Consider the following 18,633-nt stretch of genomic DNA (forward strand, 5'->3'; position numbering starts at 1 on the left):
TACAATACGTCGGCAAACATCTGCCCATTCATTTGAATGGGTTTGCCGACGTACTGTGCAGACGACCTGTTATTTACGCGTCGTCGTTTGACAGCTGTCAAACGACGACGCGTAAAAATACAGCCTCGTCAACAGAAGTGCAGGACACTTCTTTGGACGTTTTTGGAGCTGTTTTCTCATAGACTCCAATGAAAACAGCTCCAAAAACGGACGTAAAAAACGCAGCGAAAACGGCGCGAAAAACGCCACGAAAAATGCGAGTTGGTCAAAAAACGTCTGAAAAGCAGGGTCTGTTTTCCCTTGAAAACAGCTCTGGATTTTCAGACGTTTTTGTTGACTACGTGTGAACATACCCTAACGCTGCACCGGCTGCTTATCGGCCGATGTGAAAGGGCCTTTACGAGCGGTCGTCTCCATACATAGCTCCTTGTGAAAAGAGCAAACGAGTGCTGATCAATGAGACAGCTTATTGATCAGCGCTCGTTTGCTACTTTCACAAGAGCTATGTATGGGGACGAACCGTCGTTACTATAATCATTCGTCCCCATACATTTCTAACATGTCGGCAGCGCATCTGACTGTTTACACGGAGATGCGCTGCCGACAATAATAATATTTATTGCAGCATGAACGATACAATCAGCCGATGATCGAGCCTGTCCGTCGTCTGATTGCTGCCCTGTTTATACAGGACAATGATCGGAATCCAGCGTTCATATAAACGCTCATTTGCCTGCTAATTGGCCCGTGCAAAAGGGCCTCTACTAATGTATTGCAGTATATCATGATTTGTACAGCTCGCTGACTCTGGGGAACTGTGGTCTACCGCTATTTGCAGCACGTAAATTCGATTATTACTTGACTTGTAGGTCAGTCCACTGTGTGTGAGACAAGTAAGTCAATAGAAATAAATACTATTGATACATTTCCATTGACTTCTTTGAGTAAAAACATAAAATTGGACTAAAATGGCAACTTTATTGAAACTTTAAATAGGAAAAGTCCATCATGTTCTCTGTGGATCTGTCTTATTGTAGTGACAACCTGCATCTCCAGAAGGACGTGAGTGTCCACCAGAGGGCGCTGCGTACACAGCCGGAACCACTAGGAAGTGCAGCTTGTATATATACAGCGTTGAGCTCACCACTTCCCGCGCTGTACTGTATACTGACTGTATATACTCGCTGTATACCACCATGGTGCTGGAGTTTCAGGTGCTGAAATGTTTTTCCTGTCAGGTCTTCCAGGTGCACCAGGTATGATTTATATTTCTCAAGCTTTTTTTTAAATGTATCCCACCGGTTTTGTTCTGTTTGTAAGCTGAGCCCTGTCCTCTCCTGTGCAGGTTAAAAAGAGCAAGAAATGGTCGTGTAAGCTGTGTGGAGAGAAGCAGTCCCTGCTGCAGGTCTGCCGCCATATTCTCTGGTCTTGCGCCTCATGTATGAAAACGGCGTCACAAAAAAAAATGCCCTGGTTGCCCACAGCAACCAATCAGAATTTAGAAATTGCTTTCAAATGCAAGCTGAGCTGTGGTTGTTATGGTAACGAGACATCTTCTGGGACACGGTTGTAATAGTTGAGGCTCATTGGGAGTCATTTTATCCCCTTAATACTTCACACCATTTTCTACTCGCCCTCTTTTTAGTAATTTGTTTCTTGTGCTAATAAATGGCTTTAAATTTCTTTTATTTTTACCTTTTTATAGTGATGCTTCTTTTTTTTTTTTTCCTGACAGAGCTTTGTATGGATTTAGTTCTCACACAGTTTTTTGACAGGCGGAAAAAATCTGCCTCAAATTTACTTCAGTAATTTGAGGGAGATTAAGGCTATGTTCACACGGGGTCTTTTGGCGAGTTTTTTGACGCGGAAACCGCGTCGCAAAACTCGGCAGAAACGGCCCGAGAACGCCTCCCATTGATTTCAATGGGAGGCGTCAGCGGCTTTTTCCCGCGAGCAGTAAAACTGCCTCGCGGGAAAAAGAAGCGACATGCCCTATCTTCGGGCGCTTCCGCCTCCGACCTCCTATTGACTTCAATGGGAGGCAGGAGAAAGCATATATCTCGCTGTTTTATGCCCGCGGCGCTCAATGGCCGCGGGCGAAAAACGGAGCGATAATTGCCGCGAAAATCGGCGTGCAGGGAGAGGAATATCTGCCTCAAAGTTCCAAACGGAATTTTGAGGCAGATATTCCTCCCCCAAAATACCCCGTGTGAACATAGCCTTAGAATTGCCAGCGTTGTTTGAAGTTTTTTGCCCGTGGCCATTGAATCGAATGCAAAAATCGTGAGCAAAAAATGCTCCAAACGAGCGCCGCAGGAATTTTTCTACCTCCCATTGATTTCAGTGGGAGTCTAAGGCGGAAACCGCTTGAAGAAAGAGCATGTCACATCAGCTGCCCGGGAAGAAACTACTTTGCCTCCTATTGAAATCAATGGGGGGGGGGGGGGTAATTTGGGGCGTCTTGACTCTGATTCCCACAGGGTTTCCGTGTCAAAACTAACCCATGTTTGTTGTTTTTTTTGTATTTTTACACACAACCCACATTTATTATTCAATTCACGGCAACTGCTGGAAATTGCACAGATGAAAAAGTTGCGTATAAAATTGCGCTACATTTGTCTTCTCACTCAAAAGAAAAACCTACAAAGAAATTTGTCGTTCTGAAGTTGTAAATGTACTAATTGAAATGTCAGGCAAAAAAATTAATTATCAGACAATTCCAAATGCATCGGGTCTATTAACCCCTTCAGGTCTGAGCCTGTTTTGGCTTTGTGGACGTAGCTGATTTTTTTTTTTTTTTAAATCTGACGTGTCACTTTATGTGGTAATAATTTCGGAATGTTTTTACCTATCCAAGCGATTCTGAGATTGTTTTCTCGTGACAAACTGTACTTTATGTTAATGGAAAAAATTTGATCAATAAGTTCAGTATTTGTTTGTGAAAAACACCAAAATTTGCAAAAATTTGCATTTTTCTAAATTTAGATGTATCTGCTTGTAAAAAAGATAGCAATACCAAACAAAATAATTACTAATTAACATTTCCCATATGTCTACTTTACATTGGCATCGTTTTTTGAACAACCTTTTTTTTTTCTAGGACGTTACAAGGCTAAGGGTATGTTCACACGGCAGCCTCCGTTACGGCTGAAATTACGGTGCTGTTTTCAGGAGAAAACAGCTCCGTAATTTCCGACGTAATGGTATGTGCAGGCGTTTTTCGCTGCGTCCATTACTGACGTAATTGGAGCTGTTTTTCCATGGAGTCCATGGAAAACGGCTCCATTTACGTCTGAAGAAGTGACATGCACTTCTTTGACGCGGGCGTAAAAAAAATGACCGTCGGCACAGGCAGGGCTTAACAGGCAGAGTGAAGGCTGTCCTGGGGGCCTTCATTAGCTCTTGGTCTGTCATAACAACCATCGTCACCCCCTGATCTCGTTGCGGGAAGGGCGATGAGCTGTCTGATTGGGCCGTCCCCTCTTTTCAATGCCTCAGATGCTGCGGTCGCGATTGACCGCGGCATTTGAGGTGTTAAACAGCCAGGAACAGTGTGATCGCTGCTCCTGGCTGTTAGTCTGGCTGGCTCCATACTTCTCCCCCTGCACCAGGATGTACTGGTGCGTCCTGGTGCGTTAAGGGGTTTTTGATGTACTGGCATTTCTATACACGGATAGTACACAGGCAGTTGTTAGGACATACCTAAGCATGCCCTAACAGGAAATATGGTCAGACAGCCCTGGGGGCCTTCAATGGACCCTGGGCTGTCTGCCCATATATGGTATGTCCCCCTTCTCATTTACCACTTGAATGCTGTGGTCAGCTTTGATCGCAGCATTCGGGGGAATGGCGGCGGAGATGAGAGGTTTCTCTGATCTCCGCCGTTAGAGCGGGACTGCGGCTGTGTAATACAGCCATTGCCCCTCTCCTGACAACTGTGTGCGCGTGGTCAGCATAAATTGATGCGCCTGGACGTCATGTGTATTCAGAATCCTGACACTTCTGACTCTTTTCTTTGAGATTTCCAGCAAGGGAAACAAAATCTGGTTTACCTCTGTAATCTCGCGAGATTACGCGTGGCTTGCTGGAATCTCACAGAAAAGAGTCAGAAGTGTCAGGATTCTGAATACACATGACGTCCAGGCTGGATGGTCATGTGTATTCATTATCAGGACACTTGATTAACGTTAATCTCTGTTTATGTGGCTGCACATTGCTGCTGTGTAAATGAATGGAGAGGAGTGTATGATGCTGACTGGTCACTGATTGGTCAGCGTCATACATGTAAACACGCACAGTTAAAAACACAATACACGCCCAGTTGGACATAACGAAAAAAAAACGCCCAGTTGTCCTTTTCAAACCTCATTTGCATATATATATAAAATAGCTCATAACTTGGCCAAAAATGAACGTTTTAAAACAAAACACGTTACTGTTATCTACATTGCAGCGCCGATCACATGCAATAGGAGATAGGGGTTTAAGAATCTGGTGACAGAGCCTCTTAATGCTACTGTCTTTTCGGCTTTTTTTACCGTTGAGCGAGCTCACAGGGTGCCTGCTTGGCCTGGGCCGCCGGGAGGCCCTCCTCGCCCTTTACTTGCTCGTCTGTTACATTTCCAGGACAGAGATGCTATTCTTTATAATGGCCAACGGATTTCCATTTATCCGGATTTTTCAGTTGCTATACGGAATCAGCGTGTTCACTTTACGGAGGTCCGGAAGAAACTCCAAGACAAGGGATACAAGTACGCTATGTTATACCCTGCCAAATTGAGGGTGATTGATGGCCCTACCGCAAGGTTTTTTGTTTCCCCCACTGAGGCCTTGGACTGGGCGGTTGCTGCGCCTCGTGCCCCAGGAGAGGCACCCCCCCACCCATTTTGAATAGGGCATATGTGCAGACGCTCCCGCTTTTTTTCCTATTTCTCTTGGACTGTTCGTTACTTGAATTGGTCAGCAACTATGTGACTGTTGTTTTGAAAAGTTAATATGCAGACCTACTGATATCTTGCAATGTTGTATTTATTACTATGCTCAGCTGATATGTAAAATTTTTCTTTCCTCCCCCCCCCCTTTCAGTAGGGGTTAGGTCTCGGGACTGTGCTGCTTAGTCAGGGACTGCTGTTCTCTATTTGTATTTCAGTTAGGTAAAGGTCTACACTAGCAGTGTTTAGTTCTTGACAGGGATAGTTGGGGTCTAATTTCTTTGGCATTCTATAATTTTATGATATGTAAGATGGTTGCTTGTGTGAAGGATTGGGCGCATCTTTTCTCTCCATTCCCATCCTATGTTTGCACTGGGTTTCCGGCTGCTTTCTATGCTCCAGGCGTACTATGTTTCCAATTAAGGTGTTGAGCTGGAATGTCCGTGGGCTTAATTCCAAATTTAAACGTTCTCTTGTTTTCAAATTTTTTTAAAAAAATCACTCGCCCCATGTTGCCTGTTTACAAGAGACACATTTAACCCCTTAATGACCGGGCCTGAAAAGACCTTAATGACCAGCTAAATTTTTCTGTTTTTGCCTCTCTGCGTTTCAGCAGCCATAACGTTTTTATTTTTTCATTGACGTGGCTGTATGAGGCTTTGTTTTATGCGAGAGAAATAGTATTTATTTTTTTTCCACAGTTTGGGGGTAAAAAAAATTTTTTTACGGCGTGAATATAGGAAAAAGCGATTCTCGGAATCCTTTTTTTTTTTTTTTTTTTATCCCGTTCACGTTTCACGCTAAATAACCCATTAGATTAATTCTTCAGGTTATTACGGTCGTGTAGATACCTAGTATGCATAGGTTTTTTGTTTTTATTTAGTGTAGGGGCAATAAAATGTATTTAATGCAAAATAAAGACTCTTTTTGTGACTTTTTTTATTTATTTATTTGTTACTTTTTTTTTTTTTTTAATCCCATCAGGGGATAACTTTATTTTTTACTTGTAATGTATTAGCATACTTCTGTACGCTAATACATTACACTGTGTCACTATGACACAGGCTGCTGATCGGGCAGCACATAGTGTGCCCGAACAGCAGGCACATAGAACAGACAGCCCTGGGGTCCTTTGTAGGTCCCCAGGGCTGACTGCAGAGGGATTCCCCATTGTTTGATTGCATCACTGGAATCCTGGTGATGCGATCAAAGAGGGGAATTCCCTTTGATCTTGCCGCGGTCACGGACCGCGGTAATCAAAGGGTTAAACAGCTGGGGTCCGAATGTGTGCCGACCCCAGCTGTGTTCAGGAGGCTGCTCTAAGATCAGGAGCTGTTAGTTACAGCTCCTGCTTAGAGGATGAGCGCTCACACGAGCGCTCATCAGCCTGATCTACAGCGACGCCAAAAGACGTCTCTGTAGACTAAGCACCCGCACTGCCTGACGTCAAAAGACAGTGGGCGGTCGGGAAGGTGTTAACTGGACAAAAAATGTTGGCCTTTAAATGGGCTTGGATTACCAGAGGGTATCATTCCTCATACTCTACCTATTCTCGGGGAGTATCGGTCCTTATAGCCAAGAGTGCGCGTCTGGAGGTGTTGCAGGTAGCCTGTGACCATTTTGGGCGATATGTTATAATACACTGTTCACTACATGGGTCAAATTTTACTATAGTTAATATTTACATTCCCCCTCCTATGGACCCTGCACGGCTTGATTTAATAGCTCAGAAATTGTCAGAATTCCCTGCTGGCCCGGTGTTGTGTTGGGGATTTCAATACGGTTCCTGATATCTCAATGGATCGTACGGGGGGATCGGACAAATATTCTGTTCACCTTAATTATTGGTCCTCATTGCTTCATTTGACAGATGTATGGCGCTGGAAGTATCCATCTGAAAAAAGGTACTCTTATTACTCTTCTGCCCATAACACGTTCTCTAGAATTGATCTTGCCATGGTGTCCCAGGATATTTTACGTGCAGTCACTTCTATAGATATCACTCCTAGGGGTATCTCAGATCATTCAGCCCTTATATTGACGTTTTCAGCTGGTCCTCCAGCTGACTCCAAAATTTGGACACTCCATCCAGCATGGTTGTCCTCTCCTGAGGTCAGATCTGAATTGTTCTCTTCTCACGATTTATATTGGGAACATAATTCTTCATACCCGGATCTCTTGGTAGCATGGGATGCCTATAAATTCACGGTTGGAGGTGCCTTTGCAGCAGGGGAAGCGAAGTGCAGGGCGGTGTCCCGGGAGAAGGAGAGGTTTCTGGTGGGTTAGATTTAGAGGGCTGAGAGTGAGTATATTCTAGATCCCCGTCCTGCTACAAAAAGTCAATGGGCAAGGACCCAGAGGGACCTACACACTTTGCATATTGAACAAACGAAAAAGCTTGTGCTGTCTACTGAGGCATCAGTGTTTGAATTTTGGGATAAGAATGGGAAACTACTGGCATACTTGGCAAGGTCGGAGCGCCCATGTTCCTCTATTCCGTCTATTCTCTATACGGGAATACTATTTACTGCCCCAAAGGATTTAAACAAAGTGTTTAGTGATTTTTATGCTGCATTGTATAGTTCCACATGTAGTGGGCCCCCGGAAGACATAGAGCAATTCTTGCATTCACTTCCCTTGTGGCGCTTATCTGATGCGCAGGATGAAGGAGTTAGACAGCCCAGCTACTGATGATGACATAGCAACTGCTATTCAGATGTTGCCTTCTGGTAAGACTCCTGGACTTGATGGCTTGGGGGCTGATTGGTATAAGGATAGTGCGGAGGTTTTGGTGCCTAGACTTCGGGATGTGTATTCTACTGCCTTGGAGGTGGGAGTCTTGCCTGCCTCCATGAGAGAGGCTCTTGTTGTGGTGTTGTTGAAGCCAGGGAAGGATCTCCCTCAGCCAGACTCCTATCGTCCTATCTCGCTTATTAACTCAGATGTTAAAATACTAGCCAAAGTATTAGCCACTAGATTGAACAAGGTTATATCATGGCTTTATGTCTGGGAAGCGTATGGACATCAACATTCACAGGTTGTTTCTCAATATTGATGCTGTGTAATATGATGCTACCCCTGGTTTTGTTCTCTCTGGATACGTATGAAGCCTTTTGACTCGGTTGAGTGGCGTTATCTTTGGATACTCCTCTCCCATTTAAATTTTGGACCAAGATTTATTGCTCTTGTGCGCCTTTTGTATGAAAGACCTATCGCTAGAGTGAGAACAAATATTGATGTATCTAAATCCTTCCCTTTGGGACGTGGTACTCGTCAGGGTTGTCCCCTTTCCTCTCTGTTTGCCCTTGCGATTGAGCCTCTGGCTTTGGCCGTAAGGCATTCCATTTCCATAAAACGTATCCCTCGAGGTCCTATAATTGAGAAAATATCCCTGTATGCAGATGATACATTAGTGTAATTGGCGGATGATGGTCCTTCGCTGGCTTCCTTCCTACAACTAATTGACACATTTGGGGCCTTCTCTGGATTATCGGTTAATTGGTCCAAATCGGTTATGTTTCCTCTCTCTGCTGGATATTGTTCCCTGCAGTGCCTCCCTGTCCCGTTACAAATAGTATCTGAATTTACTTATCTTGGGGTGCGGGTTTCCCTTAATTTATTACGCTTTCCTGAACTTAACCTATGTCCGTTCGTAGTCTCTACGGAAAAACCGTTAAATGCCTGGAAGAATCTTCCCCTCTCTCTATACGGCAGGATAAATCTTTTTAAAATGATATATCTTCCTAAATTTATATATCTACTCCATATTTTGTCCAATTCTATTATCCAAACAATTTTTTGGACACCTTGATGGTATCTTACGCTCGTTCTACTGGCAGGGGGGCACCCCTAGGTTTAGTCTTGGTCTCCTACAGGCCCCTAAAAGAATGGGGGGATGGCCGCGCCCAACCTTTATTTATACTACTCGGCTTCGTAGTTGGTGCTGGCACACTGGTGGATTGACATAGATTTAAGCAATGCGGCCACTGTGTTAGCAGGAGCACTTCTGACTCCTTACGAGAGTCTTACCAACTTGTTATAAAGGTTTAAATCCCTGTGTCATGCGCTGCTCCCGTTGCAAACTATAGCTAGTGCCTGGAGAAGGGCACAGGTATTACTGAACGATATTGCAGGTCCATCTCCCTCTCCAAGGTCCCCATTATGGAACAATCCATGGTTGTCTCACCTAGTGTCATTACCGGGGGCGATATGTGGGGTCGGGATTTGGTTTCTAGGTCAATTGTACTCTGTGGATAGTGATTTTGTATCCTTTTCTGAGCTTGAGGAGAGGATTGGGGTCCCGAGAAGGTCTTTTATTCATTTATCTCCAATTACGACATGTCTGCGTAGCCCAGTTTGGCTCTACTGCACCTTCCTTGGGCTTGAGTGGAGGAATTGCTTGGCACCCCCGAAACTTCCCAAGACTCTTACTCAAACGTATGCCTTGTTGCTGTCTACTATAAAAAGGCCATTTGATAGGGCATTTGTGGGGCGTATCGGGGCATCTGGGTCGGATAGCTGCTTTAGGTGTCAATCTGCTGTTGGCACATACCTTCATTCTATATAGTTATGTCTTAAGGTTTCACCATATTGGTCTGTGGTAGTGGAGTTCCTTCATGATAAATTAGAACTTCCTCGGCTCCTCCCTCTAAAGTGTGCCTTTTGGGCATTATGAATGAGCTTGTGCACGGCTATTATGATAAAATATTTTTCCGTTTTTGTTTTGTGCTAGGAAGGTTCTGATTATGGCATGGAAGGCCACGACGTGTCCGTGTCTGGAGCATTGGATCCAATTAGTAAATAAATATGTACCTATGTATCAAAAACTGTACCTCAACAGGAGATGCCCTGGCAAATTTGGGAAGATCTGGTCTAGATGGTTGAAGGCCTCAGACACTGCCATCTAATTTTTGTTTGCCCTTCAGGCTGGAATGGGAGCAATGTGGGATGGATGGAGCGCTTGGTTGAATGGTGTGTGCATGTGTGTTCTTTTAGTTCTTAGGCATTTACTGTGGTCATTTATTCTGATCCTGATTAACCGCAAAGTCTATCCTGCGTTGTGATACTCCTTTATTTGTTCACTGCCTTCTCTGAACTTTGTATGTCTTGTACACCATGGTGCCTTGTTGTTACCAACCAGTTTTCGGGTTGGTAATTATGTTGTATTTGTCTTTACCTGTACTATTGTACTTGGAAAATTAATAAATAACCTTTTAAAAAAAAAAAATGTTGGATAGACGCGGGTCCCACCTCTGAGACCCGCACTTATCTCTAGAACAGGGCCCTCCAAACCCCGCTCTACCTCTGTGCTCCGGCTGACTCGTGTGATTTCTGACCATGAAGAAGGTAACCGCGTAGCTCGCTGAGCTACGCTGCTTCTGTAAATCCCCTAGAACTGAATGGTAGTTAAGGAAATATCGTAGCTCGCATGCTATGCTGCTTCCATAATTGCCATTCACTACTATGGGAATTACGGAAACAGCGTAGCTCAGCGAGCTTTGCTATTTTCGTAACTCCCGACCATATAGTCAGGAAGTTGCCGGGAGGCAGCGGGTGCAGAAAAAGGCAGAACTGGGTTTAGGGGGCCCCATTCTAGACATAGATGCGGGTCCAACCTCTGGGATGAAGCTCTGTATAAGGAAAAAAAACTATTTCTGACAATTTTAGATATTTTATGAAAAATTAATCAGCACAGAATGGAGAGCTGGCCACACACTCAATGGAGAGCGGTGATCAGGAATTGCTAAATGGAGGTCATCCGACCCATTCTCCCAATGGGTAAAAGTTCCAGAGGTGCGGCCCACAAATATCCGGCATTTAAAAATGCTTAAGATGCGAATATTATGTTTTATCTAAACTTTCATGGTGCACTAGGGCATTTTCATCTAATGGTGAGGACTACAGTCCACTCAGCAGCTCTGGTGTAGGGCAGGTGTCAAGTAAAAACAATGGATGCCCTTTAAGTTCAGTGGGTGCCATGCAATGTGTTGATTTCCCTGGAGTGGCATAGAATGCCATATGCAAATGTTTTAGTAGGGGGCATGACCAGGCAGGACTTAAAATGTCCTGCAATATCGCATTTTATCGTTTATACGTTTGTCGTGGTAATTTCTAGTAAGCAATTTTCTAATATTTTAATCAAAACTAGCTTCACTTGCATGTGTCCTGCATACAGCAGTGGCAGCCTGACGTCTGTATCACACACATGACGACATTTATCCTGGTGCCAGACGGATTATTCTATAAAATTGTAAACCAGTTTTCCACCGTCGGGTAAATTCTCTTTTATTAGCCTGTATTGAATACAGTGGTTTTATGAGGTTCCTTAAATCCGCCAAATAGTGTACACCCTCAGTAAACTTACTATGAAGTAGATTTTTACAAATTATTTTCTCCTAAACTTTTAATCTGGTAGGTTTATGGTCAAGGTACAGGGGCAGACTGTAGACACCATGTCCAGAAGCTGAACCTTCTACAGGGGCAGACGAAGCAAGCAGCTACTGGCACTGCCGGGTAAGTACAATATTTATTTGACTGATTTTAACGAAATTCTGTCACTAGAGCAAAGCTCTCTAAATTATGGATAAACTAGTGAGTATAATATCTATCCCATCTAACATCACTAAGGCGTTCTTCAGATGAACATATTTTACGTCCGTGTGCTCTGTTTAAAGGCTATGAAAACCTTTTTGAGGGCATTTTTTTTAATTCATTAGTCAGTGTGTTTAGTGTAACGTTGTACTTTTAGTATTTTTCAAAAAATCGTTTTACTTTTGGAGATACGGCTGTTCTGTATTCTTTATGCAGAACAGCTGTATGTCTCGTTTTACACTGAATCCGTCAGTCCCGCGAACCTGTCGGGTTCAGTGTCAGCGGGTCCTGTGTGCCTCTGACACGCAGGAGCCACCTATAATCAATCACATCTAAGTTATGAACTTCGATGTAATCGATTATAGGTGGATCCTGCGTGTCACAGACATGCAAGACCCGCTGACACTGAACCCGACAGGTCCGCAGGACTGACGGATTCCGTGTAAAACAAACGATACAGCTGCTCTACATAAAGAATACAGAACAGCTGTATCTCCAAAAGTAAAACGATTTTTTTTAATAATGACTAATTACAATGTTACACTAAACACACTGGCTAATCTATTTATATTTATATATATATATATATATATATATATATATATATATATATGCCCTCAAAGTTGTCCACACTGACCAATGCAATTTAATGGAGCTATTCACACATCCGTGTTTTTTCACTGAGCATGTGTACGTGAAAACTCACAGCATGTCCTACTCTGGTCCATTTTTGCGCATGGGGGCGGGGAGGAGTAAAACCAGGAAGTGTTTGCAGAGGAGAAAAACGCATGACACACAGAAACCACAATGACGCAACACAGACAGTCCTAAGCATAAAAAATTGCCCGTTTTTGTTGCAGATGAAAATCAGACACGCTCGTGTGTGTATGAGGCCTAAGGAGTTGTTTGAAGGGGGTGGGAATGAGGCGTAACCTAACGAAAATAAATGTGAGCTTGCAACTCCTCCGTGGAACCTCTTGGATAGTAGTGACTAGTATTATGTGCTATAAAATTATATAAGGGGGGTTCCTTTGAGATAAATCTTACAGGGCTTCATTGGATGACGTTGATTTTTTTTTTCTGGTAGAGAAAGTTGTCAAAATGCCATTTCTGACCATGAAACTGGTGATGAAACGGAGCAAGGCCTTTTGGTTTTACAGGTAACTTATTAGAAATACACCAGTTTGTACATTTAGTGGGTTCATAATTGTATGGCCTCGTTCACACGTGTCGGATTTGACACAAATTTCAGTGCCTATTCTGCGCTACGTTGAATATAACGACAATTCACATTCTGTGCATGTTAATAGGTCTTTCTCAAACCTGTTCACAAGCTGCGGTAGATTAATGTTGCAATTTTAAAAGAAATTTTTTTTTGCTGCACTGCGGAAAAATAAAGCGAGGGTTAATACCGTGCTACTTATTCCCTCGGATTCCACATGGAAAAGGTGGGAGAATTCCACATGCGGATCCTTGGCACATCAAAATGCTGATCTGCGGCAGAGATCCGAGATAACTCCCAGATAATCTGCTGCCGAACCTGTAGTAAGGCAAATCTGACCTATGAACTTTTTTTTACCAAATAGACGTCTACTAATCAGGGAGCACGTGTATCATTAGAATAAAAATAATTCCGCAGCCTTTCCTATTGAAGACAGTGGGGAAAAAATTGTGGCAAATCCGCAACAAAACCAGCAAAGATACGACATTCCCTAAAAGCCGTGTTGTTTTCTGCTACATTGTGTGAGGTGGATTTTTCAAACTTCTGTTCGCTACAATGTAGCATCTGCTGAAGCAACACAAACGAAACCCTAACGGTATGTTCACACGGCAAACAAAAAAGGGCTGTAAAATACGGAGCTGTTTTCAAGGGAAAACAGCCTCTGATTTTCAGCCGTGTTTTTATGCATCAAGCGTTTTTTACGGCCGTTTTGAGCTCTTTTTCTATTGAGACAAGGAAAAACTGCTCCAAAAACGGTTCAAGAAGCAACATGCACTCCTTTTTTGCGGGGCATTTTTTTTACGCGCCAGTTTTACAAATGGCAATACAAATGATGTAATACATCATGACTTTAAGCGCTTGCTTAGATATTGGTGTCTTAGCTTTCAAATTCTACCACCGTCACAGCTATAGGTGCAATGTTCGGGGAGCAGCACTTGTTAGAAGTCCGAGTGCAGAATAAAAAGCTTTACTTCCTAGTTATTTGTATCTATAAGGGAGGAAAAGCTGCAAGTGAGAGCAGGAAGAAGGATCACCGACGGTTACTGTCATCTCTATCACCCCTATACAGCCTTCCAGGGACCACCGAATGATACAGGAACTTTTATAAATGTTATCACTCAAATTACCAATGACAGAGGAGATGTGGTTCCATGGGTTAGTACAGTTAAAAAATAGACATATCCATCAAGTTCAACCAAGGGATAGAAGAAAGGGAAAGGATATGGGCCTACCACAACATTTAGGCGGTTGTTTTTTCTCCTTTCTACTAAAGGGGGTCAGATGTTTTCACAGAGATTTTTGTATAAGTCAGGTTTAATTTATGTATGGCAAAAGTGTGAAAATTGTCTCAAACCCCACAGGAACTAAAGGATTAAAGGGGTCATCTCATAAAGACAGAGTCCCAATCTATGAGCCAGAAAGATGCGAAAAACCCTTTTAAAGGGCTTGTTCATCTGTAAAAAAAAAAAAAATTACATCTGGGAGCTGCATATGGGCTTAAATACTCACCTTTTATTTCCCCCACCTTTGGTCCCCGTTTACATCTTTGCAGTGATGACTTGCCGCACTGACGTGACCGCTGCAGCCAGAGATTCTCACGTCGATGAGGCGATATAAACATGGACCAGTGGGCGATTTAATTATGTTTTTTTACCACTGGACAACCCTGTAAATGTGGCTTTATATATATATATATATATATATCTTATTTTTAAGTGTTTATACTATATCATATGCAGGAAGAAGCCCACATGAGCCGCTGGAATAAATATCTGGAAGAAAACAGTGATGAAACACACGAAGAGGAGGAGGGTCCAATCTCTACTGATCATGAGCACTACTACACCCATCAGGACTGTCCTCAAACAACTACTAGGTTTGTGCAGTTCAATCAGGGACCTGTAATATTGGGCAGGTGTTCCTGAAGCAAAGATGTTGGTGCAAGGCATGTACTGTGTGTTTACCTTTTCTCATTATCTGGGCTCTGTCTATGCCAGTTAAAGAATACACTTCGTTACATGGCATAAAATTGTGTAGATGTAAAAAGAATGTGACATTTGTCATTCCTCCCATAGCGGTGCATCGTGTAGAAATTAAACGTTTTGCTCCTGAGTACAAGAAGAAAAGTGCAATTATCCCTGGACAAAGATTATTTTCCCCCTAAATTATAAATTCACTAGTGCATTTTGCATATCTGTGGGAAAAAGCTCATTGACAACAAATCTGATCCGTCCCGTGCTGCAGAACTAATGTTCTTTTATGCCTTAATAGTTGCTTCTCCACATATCAGAATTTTTTCTTTTTTTCCTTTTTCTGCATAATTTTTATTTTAGGAAACGTAAGCAATTGCCAGATCATGGAGGTCATTTCTTCGAGGAGGATGTCAAAGAAAACATTACAAAGAAGAAGAACAAAATCTATGAGGTTGGTGTTCTAATCATATAACTAAAGAATACATTCAGTATACTCCTAGCTTAAATAAAAGGGGAAATCTATTAAAAATGATCTGGTCACATCAACAGATGACATATCAGAAGATCACATTGGTGAATTGTATGAACTCAGACCCCACCTATAGATGTAACCCCTTTTGGGTGCGCTGAGGGGAATAACAGATGCTGCGTGCTTTTCTCCCTCCTCCTCTGCTGTTGTGTTCATTTTTACGGGCCTATAAAGTATAGGAGCACGGTCTGCAAAATAAGAAAATAGGACATGCCCTATTTTTTTGGGGCTGGTTTCTACGACACGGACGCCCTCCCGTAGACCTACGGGAAGGTGTCCGTCTGCCATACAAATGAATAGGCCCGTAATTACGTGTGATTTTACGGTCGTGTGCATGGTTTTAGCCCTTGTTTTGTTGCGCTGCACTCTTATTGGGGGGGTTTGGCCATTAGTAATTGGAGGGATGTTTGTGTATTTCTGGTTCTATTCGGTTTGATATACATCGTTTGAGAAGGGTTCCAGAGCAATACCGTCCGTTTCAGCAATAGTCTGTGATATGGAACCGTAAGGACAGGGTTTATGCGCATGGCTTTGCCATGTAAATGAGCCATTAGTCTGTAACTATGTTCTAATTTTATTATAAAAAAATCTACTACAAAAATAATTTTTTTTAGACAGTTTTGGTGGCCGATAGTTAATGCATAGTTTTTGGGTGATGTTGATTCCTGTGTATTGTTTAGGATGGGACCACATCACGAGAAAGTCAGATTGCCAGCAGAAAAATTGAAGATACAGGATTCCTAAAATGGCATAGCAAACCTATATTACCACTACAGAGCAGCTCTCATACATTTTTCCCTATGCACAAATCAGAGGGACAATTTAAAGAATCCACCTGCAGTACTGCCAGCTTCCTTAAGAGGGAGTCCAAAATCGACCCTGTTTTTAATAATTTTGACCACAGAAAGAAGATTGGGTCAGATTGCTCTGTAACTAGCCACCAAGATGTCCTGCAGAATCATCGGCCTACTGCAACATATGAATGTCCTGCACAGATGTCTTCTCCAAGGCTGCAGAAATTCCGTTTGTGTCAGCAGTCAGACGGTGCCCTTAAAACCACTTCAAGTTCCCTACAGAAACCCCTCATCCAGTCTAATCTCTTCCAGACAGATGAAGATTTTGATGAGAACTATTGATTCATGTACAAAACACTTTAATACTTCGGCCAATTGGCAAACTACAGCGGTATTCACACATACAGCCCATATGTACATGAGCAACCTGTGATCTCACATCTCTGCAGCAGAATGTTTTGTCTTTTCACCTTCGTATCACTTAAAGGGAACCTTTCACCTGCCCATGCATGTGCAGCATGTAATAGGCAGGGCTTCACAAACACCGTTATTTACAGATCGGTGTGGTTATATTTGGCGCCTGATATGTAAATAAGCTCCTGACCTGTCAATGGGGCGTTTCTAACTAAATGGCAAGGGGGTGTGATGTCTTTGCTCGGATACTGTCCAATCAGCTACGGACAGTGTCAGGGCGGCTTGCGCTGTGTTACCTACCGTGAGAGCACACACAGACTGGTGGTTCTGCAGAGAGTGCTCTCTGTCTGTGTGTTCTCACGCCAAATATAACGGCACCGATATGTAAATGACGAAGATAGGAAAAAAAGTGTAAAGTGAGAGTGTTTGTGAAGCACTACCCATTATATGCTGCACTCAGCTACATGTATGGGCAGGTGAAAGGTTCTCTAACTGGTATTGGTTTATATGGGACATGCAACTTTTACTTCCATTTTCAATAATTTTGTGTTTCCCTGGGTTACAACACCACAAGCCCATAGTTGCAACCGTTGCATGGTACAGAATGTGGTTACCCATAGAAGCCTAACTAAGCAGGTATGTAAGTATTTGGTGTGGCAAATACACTTTTCTTTTGTATAGGTGTGGTCCCTATGGGTATGGTTGCAGATTATGCCCTTTTCACGTAATGTTAAGAGCTTACGCATGGCATATACACTGGGATAAGTTTTTGACATGTACGTATCCATAGGGTTCCATTTGATGGACAGAGGCCAAAAGTGTACGCTTTCCATACAAATGTACAGTGTAAAAAAAAAACAACAACTGCATGGTAGTTTTCTTACAATGCGAGCGGCTTAGTCACTTATCCCATTGTATGCCTATACACACAGCCTATACACTCAGGTACACATCCGGAGAGCCTTCCTACGTGTACCTTCAAATGTAGGCTAGTAATGGGATGCCTTATCAATATGTGTTCACTCCAATACAAATTAATGCAGTTTACTACTAAACAAAAGCGTGTGAGACATCAATGCCAAGATTCTTCAGGACTGTTATAAAGCTTTAGTGTAGGACTATGGAGCATTATTAGTTAAAGGCATCAGTGCAAACATGTGATATTACCCTGGCATGTCTGTACGCATTGTGTGCCAGCTGCTTGTGCAATGGTGCCGTTAGTCAGTCAATTTGTAATCCCTGCCATGTATGATTTGTACAGTTATATATTATAAACAAAACCTGACATCTATTTCTTTTGAGTGTGTATTCCTTATTACTAGCATTTAGGGACAGTTAAAAAAAAAATAATAAAATTCCCGATAACTGATGTACTTGAACCATTTACATTAGCAACACTGGAGTTTTGGCCATTGCCTTTTGTGGAGCACAAATCGCATACCTGAAAAACTCTGTACTCCATCAGTTATAGCAGTAGATAAGTGGTCTCCAACCTGTTGCATAAAACTACAACTCCCAGCATGCTGTGATGAGTAGTTGGGTTGGCGCTGGGCAGCTACAGGTTGGAGACCCCGGCTTAGCTGAAGGATGGAGCTCACACGGACAAACGTGAGTCACTTTGCAATGCTCAGAAAGGTTTAATTGCAAGTTTCGATTACACATTTAGAGGATTATAGATCAGTCTCGTACAGACAGAACATAGATTAGCACTGTGGGAGACCAGTACAATAAACATGTAGACAAACAAATGGAAATATTCCTGCTGAACTTCAATACAAGTCATCTAAAAAAAATTAGGTTAAAATCTGCACTTGCAGATTTTATTGCGGATCTTACTTGGTGATTTTTTTTTTTCTTCCCCATTGAAGAAACTTCAGAAAATTCCTAACAAATCCGTGCTTAATCCCAGCAGAATAGACACTGCAGATTTAAAAGCCTGCACTGCGGGTCAATCTACGCATTGTGGGATTTGGAAATTCTCATTCACTTGTCTGCTACTGTATTCCACTTTGGATTTTACCTGTGCCAATTTAGAGGTAAAATCCACAGCAAATTTTACACATAAAACTTCCATAGACATCAATAGTGAACAACCTAAAAGATTAGGTGCCAGCAGTATATTTCTTTGCACATTGGCTACATGACTCCTGGGATTCATCCTGCCCGGTTATAAAGTATT

At 42.6% G+C, this 18,633-nt stretch overlaps 1 protein-coding gene across 2 annotated transcripts; it reads left to right on the forward strand.

Annotated features, from left to right (window-relative positions):
- The first annotated feature begins 1,073 nt into the window (after positions 1 to 1,073).
- On the forward strand, positions 1,074 to 17,745 carry MRNIP (MRN complex interacting protein). Of its 2 annotated transcripts, XM_075856197.1 has the most exons (7): positions 1,074 to 1,256; positions 1,346 to 1,405; positions 11,347 to 11,444; positions 12,610 to 12,682; positions 14,484 to 14,620; positions 15,078 to 15,168; positions 15,927 to 17,745. In XM_075856197.1, the coding sequence occupies exons 1-7, from the start codon at positions 1,197 to 1,199 to the stop codon at positions 16,380 to 16,382; spliced, it is 975 nt and encodes a 324-aa protein (XP_075712312.1). In that variant the 5' UTR covers positions 1,074 to 1,196; the 3' UTR covers positions 16,383 to 17,745. The 2 variants fall into 2 exon arrangements, with proteins under 2 accessions (XP_075712312.1, XP_075712313.1); XM_075856198.1 differs by lacking the exon at positions 1,346 to 1,405 and having other exon boundaries at positions 1,077 to 1,256.
- Positions 17,746 to 18,633: the final 888 nt, after the last annotated feature.

This window comes from Rhinoderma darwinii, chromosome 3 (genome assembly GCF_050947455.1).
Source record: "Rhinoderma darwinii isolate aRhiDar2 chromosome 3, aRhiDar2.hap1, whole genome shotgun sequence".
NCBI classification, from domain to species: Eukaryota; Metazoa; Chordata; class Amphibia; order Anura; family Rhinodermatidae; genus Rhinoderma; species Rhinoderma darwinii.